A 15,128-nucleotide genomic window follows, 5' to 3' on the forward strand; every position below is an offset into this window, starting at 1 on the left:
GTCTAGGGGAGTCTGGCCAGAGTCTGCCTGGGAGAAAAGAGGTGGGGAAAAAACCCACAAACCCTACCTGCACCCCACGCCCAGCAGAGGAGCCCCAGCAGGCGTGAGGGGTGCGGTCGGGCGGCCCCTGGGGGGCTCAGAGGCTGCCCTCGTCCAGCATCCGGCCCAGGCCCTCGCAGATCCTGCGCAGGTGGGAGCGGTAGGGCTCGGCGGGGCCGTAGAGCGCGGCCAGGAAGTCGCAGTCGGCCAGGTGGCCGAAGACGTGGTTGATGCGGCTGTGGGACTTGGCAGTGAGGTGCGGGCCCACGGCCTGGTGCAGCAGGTCGCGGCACTCAAGCAGCCCGGCGGCCAGCACGCGCCGGTCGAAGGTGAAGTCCACCTGGTGGAAGCTGACGGCTGTCATGGCCAGGCAGCGTGCCCGGTGGCGGAAGCGCCGCAGCAGCGCCAGTTCCTCCCCGCCCAGCTGGTCCCCACGCAGCAGCAGCCCCAGCTTCAGGGCCACCTTCACCAGGTTCTTGAGCATCTTCTGGGCCTCCTTGCGGCTGCGCGTGAACTCCTTGGTGGCTCGGTACAGCTCATCCAGAACCTCGCTGCTGGTGTCATCCACCAGCACAGCCACCACTGCCTTGGACGCCATCTTACTCAGGAGCTTCTTCTGCGCCTGCAGCGCCAGGCTCTTGGTGCTGAAGCTGTCCATGGCCTGCGGGGGACACAGACTGGCCATCAGTTTCACAGGCTGCGACACTCACACGGAAGAGGTGACAACACCACAGACCCCAGGGGGCCTACGGAATTTGTTTCTTAATGAAAGTGTCGGCTGGGCGCGGTGGCTCACACCTGTAATCCTAGCACTTTGGGAGGCTGAGGCGGGCGGATCACGAGGTCAGGAGATCGAGACCAGCCTGGCCAACATGGTGAAACCCCGTCTCTACTAAAAATACAAAAATTAGCTGGGTGTGGTGGCACATGGCTATGATCCCAGCTACTCAAGAGGCTGAGGCAAAAGAATCACTTGAACCTGGGAGGCAGAGGTTGCAGTGAGCCAAGATTGCACCACTGCACTCCAGCCTGGCGACAGAGTGAGACTCCATCTCAAAAAAAAAAAAAAAGTGTCATGCTGGGCACAGTGGCTCATGCCTGTAATCCCAGCACTTTGAGAGGCCAAGAAGGGCAGATCACCTGAGGTCAGGGGTTTGAAACTAGCCTGGCCAACATGGTGAAACCCTGTCTCTACTAAAAATACAAAAATTAGCCGGCGTGGTGGTGGGCGTAATCCCAGCTACTTGGGAGGCTGAGATAAGATAATCACTTGAACCTGGGAGGCAGAGGTTGCAGTGAGCTGAGACTGTGACACTGCATTCCAGCCTGGGCAAAAAGAGCAAGACTCTGTCTCAAAAGACAGAAAAAAGTTATGCTGGACTCGGTGGTTCATGCCTGTAATCCCAGTGCTCTGGGAGGTTGAGGCGGGAGGATTGTTTGAGCCCAGGAGTTTGAGACCAGCCTGGGCAACACAGCAAGACCCTATCTCTACAAAAAAGTCAAAAATTTTATTTTTTATTATTATAGAAAGGGAAGGCCCTTCTGAACTGCACTTTCTGTAGGGCCTGACACCAGCCCTCAAACCCACCATACCTTGAGTTGAGAAGGGGCTCAACGTGATTATTATGGGGGGTGCCGTTCCACCCCCACTAGGTCCAGCTCAACACTCCCTCCTCACCCCACAGCTCCGTGAGGTGGGGTTCTGAGTGAGCCCCGGACCCCGGGCTGTTCAGGGTGGCAGAGACCCGTTACTATGGCAGTGTCTCCAGCCCCACTGCCCGCCCGCACAGAGTTTACAATAGACAGGGGTGATGGGTTCCCAGGGGGACATTTGTGGGGTTTCTGGGCATGGATGGCTCCAGTGATTCCTCCAACAGGCAAACACTGACCTGGACAGCCCCGTCCAGGCTGGGGTGGGGAGGTGGCCAAGGTGAGAGGCTGGCCAGCACTCGGGGCACAGAGGCTAGCCTCTGACTGCAGAGCCATCCCCCTGTCCCTGTCTGCTCCTTTTCTCTGTCTGCCCCACCCTGCAGCCTGCCCCATTTCCCCAGCCCTGGAGCCTCCCCCTCCACCCACCTCCTTCTTGCACTCCGGAATTCTTCCTAAATCTTAGAGTGGGGCATAGCCCTTCCCTGCTAGGAACCAACTGACAGCTCCCCGAAGCTCCCAGGACCAAGCCTCACATCTCACTTGGAGCCCTGACTCTTCCCTGTGGACCCCCAATACTCTAAGGCCCTGTCTCCTCCCTGGTGCACTCCTATACATCCCCCAAATCCCTGACCCCAAGCTCTTGCCTCTTCCCTGGTAAACTCCTATACATCCCCCAAAGCCCTGACCCCCAAGCCCCTGCCTCTTCCCTGGTAAACTCCTATACATCCCTCAAAGCTCTGGCCCCCAAGCCCCTGCCTCTTCCCTGGTAAACTCCTTCCTATACATCCCCCAAAGCCCTGGCCCCCAAGCTCTTGCCTCTTCCCTGGTGAACTCCTATACATCCCCCAAAGCTCTGGCCCCCAAGCCCCTGCCTCTTCCCTGGTAAACTCCTTCCTATACATCCCCCAAAGCCCTGGCCCCCAAGCCCCTGCCTCTTCCCTGGTGAACTCCTATACATCCCCCAAGGCCCTGGCCCCCAATCCCCTGCCTCTTCCCTGGTAAACTCCTATACATCCCCCAAGGCCCTGGCCCCCAATCCCCTGCCTCTTCCCTGGTGAACTCCTATACATCCCCCAAAGCCCTGGCCCCCAATCCCCTGCCTCTTTCCTGGTAAACTCGTATACATCCCCATCACTTTGGCCTCCAAGTCTCTGGCTCCTCTGCATGCAGGTGCCCCAGGCAGCCCCACTGCTCCTCTGCTCCCAGCTCTGCACCCCCACTGGTCTGCCTCACCCCAGACTGCAGGGGAGGTCATGGGCCCAGTTCCTTATCCACGATGTCCCTGCAGAGTCCAGAAACATCTGCCGAATGAAGAGGGGAATGTGGAAGAACTGGGGGAGGAGGGAGGGCCTGAGACCCGCCCCCGGTCTCTCGCACTGCCCCAGGCCCTGCTCAGCCTCCACTCCCACCCCGGCACCAGGCTGCCAGCCTCGGAATGCCACGTAGGCACCCACCTACCCTGGGAGCCCGTACAAAGCCAGTCTTTGTGAGTTCAGACTCCGGAAGAAGTTCCAAACCCTCGGCTGCCCTCTGAGGTCAGGGCAGGCACGGGAGTTACTGGAGGGGCTGCCCCTGCCCCCTGACCTTGGTCACCAGACCCTGGCTCTGCACAGGCCTGGGCCAGAAGAGGAGTGCTGTTGACTCAGCGCTGCATGGCAGGCTCTAGCCAGTGATGTGTGCCCATGTTGCCATCCACTCTGGGTACTGGGCAGGTTGCCTATTTTGCAGAAGAGACCACAAAGGCCCAGAGAGGCTGAGCCACTTCTGCAGGGCCACACAGCAGTGCAGTGACTGCTGGCTCCCAACGCCCTTTAACCCCAACTCCCTCTGCCTTCCCCACCTAACGCCCTCAGCTGGCCCTGAGTCTTAGAGGAGAACCCTGGTATTTAAGGCCTGCTCCCAGCTCTGGCCTCCACAGCAAGCAACTTAACAATGACGTGCCTCAGTTTCCCCATCTGAAATACGGGAAGATCGGAACTAACTTTGTCTTGGGGCAGAAGCTTGTGACCCATTCCCAATGTCTCCCAAGCTGTGAGCTTCCTCTGGACAAGAGGCTGCAGCCACTGCCTGGAGTTCTGCCGCTCCATGCCCGCCTCAGCTCCGTGAACTCACAGACCGAGTTCTAGCTCAGTGAGATTCCTTGTGCAACGAAAGAAGCCACACACGGCCAGGTGTGGTGGCTCACACCTGTAATCCCGCACTTTGGGAGGCTGAGGTGGGAGTATCAGTTGAGGTCAGGAGTTCAAGACCAGCCTGGGAGACGTGATGAAACCCCATCTCCACTAAAAATACAAAAATTAGCCAGGTATGGTGGTGGGCGCCTGTAGTACCAGCTACTTGGGGGGCTGAGGCAGGAGAATCACTTGAACCCATAAAGTGGAGTTTGCAGTCAGCTGAGATCGCACCACTGGACTCCAGCCTGGGCAACAGAGCGAAACTCTCTCTCAAACAAAAAAAAAAAGCATGTCTGCAGATTTCAAGAGGGAACTCCCGAGCCCCTGGGTCCAGCCTCCCCAGTTCCTAGATGAACAAGCCGCGGGCGCTCTAAGAGGAAAAGTCCTTTCTCTGCATCTGGGGATGAGGCCCCTGGACCCCGCAGCCCTGGAGCCCACGTCTTTCTGCCCATTTCAGGAGCTGTGTGACCCCAGGCAGGGCTGTGCCCCTCTCTGGGCCTTGACTTTCCCATCTGTGAGTCCTGAGGCTGGAGAAGAAGGTGATTCGGGAGGGGAATCGGGCCTGTTTACAGCTTCAGGAAGGGCCTGGGCTCCCAAGAGCAACCCCCGCCCCTGCAAGGCCAACAGGAAGAGGGGTGGGTGCCGGCAGCTGTGGCCTCCCTGCCGGCCCTGACATTCCTAAGACCGTGGGGCAGCCCCAGGACCTGCTGACACCTGGGGTGGCCCAGCTGCCTGGCCTTCCCCTTCCTCTGCCCTGACCCATTGTTCTGCCAGGCACCTCCCATCCAGGCAGCCAGACAGGAGGATGACCGCTTTCCCAGGGGAATGGCCAAGGACCAAAATAAACCTGGGTCTTCCTTCCTGCAGGAGGTGGTGTGGTGGCCGCATCATCCCTTACAGGGCAGGCAGGGACCTTCCCAGGGACTGCCTGGGGCCTAGGGGCATCGCCCTCCAAATGCCAGGGCACCCTGCTATGGTCACACGCACACACAGCCAGCGAGCTACAGTGCCTGGGATTCAGGTGTGACTCATTCAGGGCTCAGCGAGCATGTATGGAGCACCAGCTGTCCTGGGGCAGAAGCTTGTGGCCAGACCCCAATGTCCTGAGCCAGCGACATGTGCCTATTCGTCATTCCCACCTGGCACAGGGCAGGTTGCCTGTTTTGCCAAAGAGACTGAAAAGGCACCGGGGATATGGCAGGCATCAAAAGAGATCCCACCCCTGCCTTGCTGGGGCCCTGGCCTTCTCGACCCCAAGCTGCCTCCTCATTACAAAACCATCTGGGCCGAGCCAGGTAGCTCAGGCCTGTAATCCCAACACTTTGGGAGGCCAAGTCAGGGGGATTGCTTGAACTGGGGAGTTCAAGACCAGTCTAGGAAACAGCGAGAGCCTATCTACAAATTTTTTTTTTTAATTCGCTGGGTGTAGTGTGTGAGCCTGTGGTCCCAGCTACTCGGGAGAATGAGACGGGGAAGATCGCTTGAACCCAGGAGGCTGAGGCTGCAGTGAGCTATGATCACACCACTGCGCTCCAGCCTGGGCGACAGAGGAAGACTCTGTCTCAAAAGAAAAAAAAAAAAAGGCCAGGTGCAGTGGCTTATGCCTGTAATCCCAGCACTTTGGGAGGCTGAGGTGGGCGGATCACTTGAGGTCAGGAGCTGGAGACCAGCCTGGCCACCATGGTAAAAGCCCTTCTCTACTAAAAATAAAAAAAAATCAGCTGGGTGTGGTAGTGCGCACCTGTAATCCCAGCTACTCTGGAGGCTGAGGCAGGAGGATCGTTTGAACCTGGGAGGTAAAGGTTGCAGTGAGCCAAGGTCTTGCCATTGCACTCCAGCCTGGGCGACAGAGTGAGACTGTCTCAAAAACAAAACAAAACAGTCTGACGGCTCCCCAGACATTTAAAGATGAAGTTACCATAGGACCCAGCAATGTCATTCTGGGGGATCTACCCGAGAGAAATGCAAGCATGCACCAGGCAAACACTTGATTTGCACATGGCACTTTACAGCAGCACGACCCAGCGTAGCCCGCAAGTGGAAGGAACCCAAATGTCCACATGTCCATTAATGGGTGAATGAATAAACACAATGAGATCCGTCCAAACAATGGAACATTCTCTAGCCATAAAAGGAGAGAGGCTCACACACAAGTGTGGATGCACCTTGAGGACGTCATTCCCAGTGACAGAAGCCAGACACACAAGGCCACACAGTGTGTGACCCACTTCTATGAAACGTCCAGGACAGGCCCGTCCACAGGGACAGAAAAGAGATTGCTGGGTGCTGGGGACTGGAAGAGGGGAAAATGGAAAGGGATTGCTAAAACGGGGACCAGGTTTTTTTTTGGGAGGGTGGTAGCGGAATGTTCTGGAATGAGAGATTGGTGATGGTCACATAACCAATTCTGGTTATGACTTGTACACTTTAAAACAGTGAATGGCCAGAGACGGTGGCTCATGCCTGTAATCCTAGCATTTTGGGAGGCAGAGGCAGGAGGATCACTTGAGGCCAGGAGTTCAAGACCAGCCTGGCCAACACAGTGAGACCTGGACTCAAAAAAACAAACAACAGAATTTAAAAGAGTAACTTTTGGCTGGGCACAGTGGCTCACACCTATAATCCCAGCATTTTGGGAGGTCATGGCAGGTAGATCACCTGAGGTCAGGAGTACCAGACCAGCCTGACCAACATGGTGAAACCCCATCTCTACTAAAAATACAAAAATTAGCTGGGCGTGGTGGCGGGCGCCTGTAATCCCAGCTACTCAGGAGACTGAGGCAGGAGACTCACCTGAACCTGGGAGGCGGAGGTTGCAATGAGTCGAGATTGTGCCACTGCACCCCAGCCTGGGCAACAAGAGCAAAACTCCGTCAAAAAAAAAAAAAAAAGTACTGTCCCCCTGCTGGAAGGAGGAGGTACCAGTAACAATAAACAGAAAACAGGTTAATTGGTTAATTTCAGGGAGAGAGATACGGGCCCTGGGGGTGGGGGATGAAGGTCAGGGTAACCAGGAGGGCCTCTCTAGGAAGGGGCTGGGCTGGTGGAGCCGGGCCTGCGATGACGCGGTCTGTGGGAAGATGCTTCAGGCAGAGCGCACTGCCTGTGCAAAGGCCCTGGGGCAGGGCTGTGTCATGCTTGTTATAGGAACAGCCAGAAGGCCTCAGCCCCCGTCCAGGTCCGTCCACAGTTCTGAGGTCTCTCTGCTCTGACCCCATGCATGAGGACAGCTTTCCCATCTGTAAAATGGGTCACCAGGCACCAATTCTGTGGCTCCCTGGACTCTTGCCTCGGTCCCTAGATTCCTCCCCAGAACTGCTGGCCCTGGACTATGCCTCAGACTCTTGCCTGCTGCCACCCCCATGTTTACTTTCTGTTTTTTCTTTTCCTGTTCGTGTGTGTGTGTGTGTGGCTTTCTAGCATTTCTAGTTTCACCATGTTGGCCAGGCTGGTCTCAAACTCCTGACCTCAAGTGATCCAGCTGCCTCGGCCTCCCAAAGTGCTGGGATTACAGACATGAGCCACCGCGCCTGGCATTTTGTTTTCTTTGTCTGAGACAAGTTCTTGCTCTGTAGCCCAGGCTGGAGTGCAGTGGTGCGATCATAGCTTACTGCAGCCCCGACCTCCCAGGCTCAAGTGACCCTCCTCCCTCAGCTTCCTGAAAAGCAAAAAAAATTTTTTTTGCTCAGCCCTGGCCTCCATCTCTATAAATGAAAAAAAATTGTTTTTTTTTTTTTTTTTGAGACAGAGCCTCACTCTGTCGCCCAGGCTGGAGTGCAGTGGTGTAATCTCGGCTCACTGCAACCTCTGCCTCCAGTGTTGAATCAATTCTTCTGCCTCAGCCTGCCGAGTAGATGGGACTACAGGCACATGCCACCATGCCCGGCTAATTTTTGTATTTTTAGTAGAGATGGGGTTTCACCATGTTGGTCAGACTGGCCTTGAACTCCTGACCTTGTGATCCGCCCACCTGGGCCTCCCAAAGTGCTAGAATTACAGGCGTGACCCACTGCACGCGGCTGAGATTTTTGTATTTTTACTAGAGAAGGCGTTTGGCGATGTCGGCCAGGCTGGTCTCGAACTTCTGGCCTCAAGTGATCCACCCTTCTCGACCTCCCACATTGCGGCGTGAGTCACCTCGCCCAGCCTTAACTATAAGTTTAATACTCTCACGTTAAATAATGCCTTTGTTTAACAACCAGATAGCAAAATTCCCGAAAACGCAGGAGGTGGCTCTCGTGAGCTGGCTGCAATTATGCCACAAGTCCATGGCAGCCCCACCCCTGTCCCATGAATTCTTCATGCCTGTCACAGAAAGTGTCAATAATTGATGGGCCTGCTCAGCAGGGCCACACCAGCCACTCCATCTGTCTTGTCTCAGCCCTGGCTGCGCTTCGGGGGCCCGGGGCGGCCTCAGGCCTCTTCCCGCTGAGGCCAGTTCTCCCAGGTCTCATCCCAATGCAGGACCCGCCACCAACTCCCAGGCTCCCACTGCACCAAGCCCTTTAAGATCCATGACTCACGGCCGGGCGAGGTGGTTCACACCATAATCCCAGCACTTTGGGAGGCCGAGGTGGGCAGATCACGAGGTCAGGAGATCGAGGTTGAGGCTACAGTGTTATAATGGTACCACTGCAGCCTCCTGAGTAGCTGGGACTATACGTATGTGCCACCATGCCTGGTTAATTTTTTAATTTTTTTGTAGAGATGGGGTCTTGCTATGTTGCCCAGGCTGGTCTCAAACTCTTGGGCTCAAGTGATCTGCCTTGGCCTCCCAAAGTGCTGGGATTACAGGCATGAGCTGCCACATCTGGCCAGTGTCCGTTTTATTTTATTTATTTTATTTTTATTTATTTTTTTTGAGACGGAGTTTTGCTGTTGTTGCCCAGGCTGGAGTGCAATGGCGTGATCTCAGCTCACCGCAGCCTCCATCTCCTGGGTTCAAGTGATTCTCCTGCCTCGGCCTCCCAAGTAGCTGGGATTACAGGCATGTGCCACCATGCCTAGCTAATTTTTTATTTTTAGTAGAGACAGGGTTTCTCCATGTTGGTCAGGCTGGTCTCAAACTCTCAACCTCAGGTGACCCACCTGCCTTGGCCTCTCAAAGTGCTGGGATTACAGGCATGAGCCACTGTTCCTGGCCCATTTTATTTTTTATTTATTTCTAATTTGAGACGGAGTCTCGCTCTGTTGCCCAAGGCTAGAGAGTGCAATGGCTCAATCTCGGCTCACTGCAACCTCCGCCTCCCGGGTTCACACCATTCTGCCTCCGCCTCCCAAGTAGCTGGGATTACAGGTGCTCGCCACCATGCTCAGCTAATTTTTGTATTTTTAGTAGAGACAGGGTTTCACGATGTTAGCCAGGTTGGCCTCAAACTCCTGGGATCAAGTGATCCTCCTGCCTCGGCCTCCCAAAGTGCTGGGATGACAGGCGTGAGCCGCCACGCCTGGTCAGTGTCCATTTTAGTTATGGCAAAAGAGAGGGGAATCTGCTGGCCCAGGTTGGGGGTGACATCAGTTGTTCTCAAACTGGGTTCCCCAGAACCCTCAGGACCACCCCACGGATGGGCAGGGTCCAGCCACCTGCTGGGTTGTGGCGAGGAGCCTGGACACCTTCACCAGTGGCCAAACTTTCACTGAAGAAAGGGCTTGGGGGCCAAGCATGAATATCAGATATGCACAGCCCATGGATCTGCAGAGGAAGGGACAGACTTGCCTCAGCCTGAACAGAAGCCTAGGGTCACCTGGGAGGAGGTGCATGCAGCCCTTAAATATGTCCCAGCGTAAGGCACTTCTTACCTCCCCCACAGCCTCCGTCCTGGTCCCCTCGTCCCGTGACACCATCCCCCATGCCCCCATCTATCCTTCCTGTAGCAGCCAGAGAGTGCCTGTGTGAGTCAGCTTTCATCCCTCCCCTGCCCACCACCCTCCATGGCTCCCACTTCCCTTGGGGTCAAAGCCAAGTGTTCCTGGCAGCCCACAAGACCCTACACACCCTGCCTGTCCCTTCCCTGCCCTCCCCTCCTCCTTCTCTCCCCCTCCTCATTGCTCCAGCCCCACCAGCCTCCTTGCTGCTCCTCCAACACCCAGGCACGGTCCTGCCCCAGGGCCTTTGCACCACCTGTGCCCTCTGCATGAGCTGCCCTTCTCCCAGGTCTCAACATGGCTGTTTCTTTCTTGTCATCCAGGCCTGGGCTGACATGCCCCCTCCTCAAGAGGCCCTCCCAGATCCCCCATCTATTTTATTTATTTTATGTATATATTTTTAATTTTCTTTCTTTTTGAGACGGAATCTCACACTCTGTCACCCAGACTGGAGTACAGTGGCATGATCTTGGCTCACTGCAACCTCTGCCTCCTGGGTTTAAGCGATCCTCCTGCCTCAGCCTTCCAAGTAGCTGGGATTACAGGCACCCACCACCACACCCGGCTCATTTTTATATTTTTAGTAGAGACGAGGTTTTGCCATGGCTGGTCTTGAACTCCTGACCTCAGATGAGCCACCCGCCTACCTCCCAAAGTTCTGGGATTGCAGGTGTGAGCCACGGCACCTGGCCAATTCTCTTCTTTTTCTTTGAGACAGGGTCTCACTCCTGTTGCCCAGGCTAGAATTCAGTGGTGCGATCTCAGCTCACTGCAGCCTCAACCTCCCTGGGCTCAGGTGATCCTCCCACCTCAGCCTCCCAAGTAGCTGTGATTACAGGCGCACGCCACCACGCCTGGCTTTTTTTTTTTTTTTTTGTCTTTAAGTAGAGGCAGGGTTTCGCCATGTTGCCCAGGCTGGGAAATTCTCTAGAAGGACCTGCAAGTTTGTGGTTATGAGGAAACTGAGTCAGAGAGGGCCAGGAGCTTGCCTGTTTATAAAGCAGTAACGTGGCAGAATCGGAATTTGAACCCAGCCTTTAAACCAGGGCAATCCTTTCCTCATCCCAGCCCACTGCATATTTGGGGTTCAATCTCCTCTCCTAGAGCCCACCCCAGAGGGGAAGGGTCGAAGCTTTAGGAAGCTTCTGGAAGCACCGTGTCCTGTTATTCCCTCCTCGGGCCTTTGACGATGTCTTGCTGAATCTCCTCCACTCCTCAAAGCACCCTCTCTCCCCCCAGTTATCTCAGCCTCTTTCCACAAGAAAAAGATGACCAACCCTGTTGGACAGATGGGGAAACTGAGGCCTAGAAGCTGGGGATTTACAAGATGCCAAGAACTCTGCTAGAGATACCTGGGTCAAAGCCTGGGCGGGTGTGATTTCAGGGAGGTCGTCTGCTGAGGGGAGTCGGGGGTGCTGGGAAGGGGCAGGCACCCTGTGGAATTGGGCCTTCGGTTCCTGCTCCTCTGCCTCCTGGAGCCCCTCCTGGTCTGTAACGCCTCAGGCTGTACCTGGGCAGGTGTGAGTCATTTTTCAGCGCTGACTTCTCTCTGGGCGGAGTGTTTCCCTGACAACGGCTGGGTTCTGTCCTCAAGGCACCCTCTCTTGGCCCCACTGGACAGACAGGGACACTGAGGCCTCCGGAACCCACCTTATTGAATTGTCAATCAAAAGACCCCTCGCCCACCTGGGCTGACCCCTGGGGGAACGGGGGTGAGGAGAAACTGAGGCTCTGGGAAAACCTGACCTGCAGTCCAAGGCCACACAGTGAGAGGGGCCACACCGTGGGGCCTCAGACCTGTACCCATCTGCAGAGTCTCTTCCTTTAGGAACCCCCTGGCACCCCACTATCAGAGCAGGGTTCAAGTCCCCCCCCCCCAGGCCCGTATTTCCCCCAGGGGTCCAGGCACTCACCCAGCACCTACACCCCAGGCTGCTCCAGCCTCTGTTCCGTGCTCAGTTCACCCAGGTGTTTGTGTGGCTGGAGGCAGCCCTTTGTTCACGGTTTCCATAGGTACAGCGTCCCTGAGTGGGCCCCTCCTCCGCCCCTCCCACCCCCTGCCCTTGCGGTCCTGGCCCGGCCCATCCTGGGAGCTTGTTATGTTTCAAAGTTGGCGCCCTCAGACCTCCGGTGGTGGCAGAGGGCACAGCCCGTGCAAAGATCCTGAGGCAGGACCTCGCCTGGGGTGCTGGAGGAACAGGAGGAGACCCGCGTGGCTGGGCAGAGCCACAGCGAGGAGTAGGGGTGTTATGAGCAGGGCCTGTATCTGCATCGGATCCCCCAGCAGCCCACAACTGGGGAGTTGTGACCCGCTCCTATTTTAGAGACGAGGAAACAGGCTCAGAAGAATTGAAAAATTGGTTCAAGGTGCCATGTGGGTGGCAGAGCTCAAAGCTCAATTTGTCCAACCTCTGTCACCACCAGGCTGACTCCCATGGGGCCTCCCGGGGCGTTCACCACCCCCAGCTGAGCTGGGACAGGCTCAGGACAAAACCTCTGGTGGCCTGTTTACACCTGGGGCTGCTCCTCCCCCGCTCTTCCCCCCACTATAGAGAAGGATGCAGAGAAAATAGATTCCGTGTGCCTCTGTCCCCACCTCCCTGGCCTGACAACGGAAGCACTGGCCTCTTTCTAGCCCTTAGTTTACCATCCCAGGAAATGGGCCCAGTTCCACTTGACAGAAAAGGCCAGGAGGCGACAGATGTGCATCGGATCACCTGCCAATTACCTTGGCAGCGACGATCCCAGTTCACAGCTGGCAAAACAGGCCGAGGCCCCACAGGCCACTTGGCAGCTCGCTAGGGTCTGGTCCGGGTGGGCCTGGGTGGGCAGGCCTGGGCCTGGCTCCCCGTCACCGATGCCTGGTTTGGCCAGAAGCTACAGTCATGCCCACCTCCGCACGGCTGGCCCCCGCCTGCTCACCCCTGGAATGCCCTCGGGGTTCTGGAATCTGGCCTGAGCACCTGCGGCCCTGTAGTTAAAGGGGGCAGAGTCCAGCAGAGTCGAAGTGGGGGGGTGGGGGTGCTGGTCCCAGAGCAGAGCCCAACGCCAAGGGGGGCAAATGAGACTCAACCTGCCTCCCCAAACCTATACAGCGACAGTGACAGACAGACAGAGGGAAACTGAGGCAGGAATACCGACAGACAGACGGCGGGGTGCAGAGGCATTACCGAGCGGGAGAGACAGAGGGCGGTCAGGTGGCCCCCGGGATGCGCTGAAACGGGGGGTGCCCCGGCCCTGCTCGCTCACCTGCTCTCGGAGCAGAGTCCGTGCGTCCGACCGTCCGGGGTCCGTCCAGCCGCCTCCGTGGGCCGGGGCAGTTGCCGGGGCGGTGGGAGCAGCGCCGGAGCCGGGGCCGGGGCGGGACAGGCAGCTCGGCCCCGCCCTCCGCTGGCCTCGCCCCTCGGCAGGCCCCGCCCCTCCCCGCCCCGCCCGCGCGGAAGGGACCGGAGAGTTGCCAGGCGTGGAGGGCGGGCCGAGCGCGCCGGATTAGCCAATGGCAGCGCGGGCGCTGTACAAAGAGGCCAATGGGAGCAGGGCATTACGACGGGGCGGGAGAGGACGGGGAAGGGGCGGAGCCTGGGGCGGGGTCAGGCGGCTCTGGGGGATTCCTTCGGAATCGCGAAGGGGCCCGGATGCGGGGGCGAGGCTGTCGTGGAGGCGCTGGCCACAGAAAGGGGAAGAAAGAGATAAGACTATGGGACAGAAAGAGAACCTGGGGAGGGAGGCACAGAGACCCCGACAGGAAGAGACCAGGGAGCCAAAAGCCAAAACAGACCAACCACGTGTTTCTGCACGGGTCCCTTCCTCCTCCTGGGGCTCAGTTTACCCACCTGGGTCATAGAAATTTAGGCAGAAGGATGTTTCTCAAAGTACGGCCTCGGGGAACCCTTCGCATCAGAAAGATCTGGGAGCCCCTTTAAAAATGCAGATTCCCCCTAGGCGTGGTGGCTCACGCCTGGAATCCCAGCGCTTTGAGAGACCAAGGCAGAAGGATCCCTTGAATCCAGCAGTTGGCAACCAGCCTGGGCAGCATAGGGAGACCCTGTCTCTACAGAAAAATAAAAATTAAAAAAAGATAATAAAAAGTTAAAAATACAGATTCCTGTGCCACCAGAAGGGATGAATGTAACCCAGGTTTGTGGGGCTATAGATAAGTCTTTGGGGTGAGGTGGACGGCACCTGGAGACCCCACCAGAGGATCCCGAAGGTCCAGCCTCGATTTCCGTCGGAATGAGCTCGCAGGACACACGGGAACCTCCCATCTGCGGAGCTCCAGCTGGGCCCCTCGAGGGAGGATGCAGCTGTGAGTCCTGGGAACCAGGCCCTGGAGCGGCTCCCAGCTCCCCTGCAGCTCCATTTCCTCCCTGCAGCCCCAACGCTGGGTCCCGGTTGCGGCTAGGGCCAGGGAGCCCATAGCAACGCGGCTGCTTTTTCCTCCAGGAAGCCAGACGACACATTGTTGAGGGCCTGTGGTATGTCCTGAGCTGCACACCGGATTCAGGAAGACCGTGGCGCAGGCCTCAGGAGGCAAAAGTAAGTTCAATATCTCATTGGCCGGTCGTGGTGGCTCACGCCTGTAATCCATGCACTTTGGGAGGCCTAAGTGGGCGGATCACCTGAAGTCAGGAGTTGGAGACCAGCCCGGCCAACATGGTGAAACCCCGTCTTTACTAAAAATACAAAAATGAGCCGGGTGTGGTGGCACATGCCTGTAATTCCAACTACTAGGGAGGCTGAGGCGGGAGAATCGCTTGAATCCTGGAGAGGAGGTTGCAATGAGCCTAGATCAGGCCATTGCACTCCAGCCTGGGCAACAGAGCAAAATTCCATCTCAAAAAATTAAAAATAATAATTAAAAAATCAGCTGGGTGTGATGGTGCACGCCTGTAGTCCTAGCTACTCTGGAGGCTGAGGCAGAGAATCGCTTTCTTGGAAATCGATGCTCAGTGCCGCAAAGAAAAATTAGCGCCAAGACAAAGGATCTTTCAGCAACGCAATTTTTACTTCCTGGGCTGCAGGGAGGGTACTCCCAGTAGCCATCGTGCCACAAGAGTACAAAGAACAAAGAGAATACACAGACATTTATCCCTTATGCATTCGGGGTGGTCCTTACTGCTATGTCTGATCTCTTGGCTGGAGCCAGACCTCACAATCTAAACTAAAACCCGATTGGCTAACAACTTAAACCTTTTTTAAACAGGTAAAAGCAATGGAGAGATGTGACATGCCTGTGAGCACGTCCAGCACAGATATCTTGGTTAAAGTGCAAGGACATAGAATGTACTACGTGCCTGTAAGCATGGCACGTCCAGCAGCTACACAGGATAGGGCTTCACAACGTATGAGCACACTTACTCTTTAACAAGAAAACTTTAAAAAGGAACTGTTCTTCTTCCC

The 15,128-nt window shown here is 56.5% G+C and overlaps 1 protein-coding gene across 2 annotated transcripts; it reads right to left on the reverse strand.

Moving 5' to 3' along the window:
- Positions 1 to 136: 136 nt before the first annotated feature.
- Positions 137 to 13,014, reverse strand: TNFAIP8L1 (TNF alpha induced protein 8 like 1). 2 transcript variants are annotated; one of them, XM_012436296.2, is made up of 2 exons: positions 12,978 to 13,014; positions 137 to 700 (listed from the first exon to the last, which is right to left on the reverse strand). In XM_012436296.2, the coding sequence occupies exon 2, from the start codon at positions 695 to 697 to the stop codon at positions 137 to 139; it is 561 nt and encodes a 186-aa protein (XP_012291719.1). In that variant the 5' UTR covers positions 698 to 700; positions 12,978 to 13,014. The 2 variants fall into 2 exon arrangements, with proteins under 2 accessions (XP_012291719.1, XP_012291720.1); XM_012436297.3 differs by lacking the exon at positions 12,978 to 13,014 and adding an exon at positions 12,457 to 12,558.
- Between the last annotated feature and the right edge of the window lie 2,114 nt (positions 13,015 to 15,128).

This window comes from Aotus nancymaae, unplaced genomic scaffold (assembly GCF_030222135.1).
Source record: "Aotus nancymaae isolate 86718 unplaced genomic scaffold, 86718_ANA_hifiasm-v0.15.2.pri h1tg000028l, whole genome shotgun sequence".
Classification (NCBI taxonomy): Eukaryota; Metazoa; Chordata; class Mammalia; order Primates; family Aotidae; genus Aotus; species Aotus nancymaae.

What these genes read in the sequence shown, in the direction of transcription:
- TNFAIP8L1 (XM_012436296.2), bottom strand. Translation starts at nt 697, where the DNA reads ATGGACAGCTTCAGCACCAAGAGCCTGGCGCTGCAGGCGCAGAAGAAG.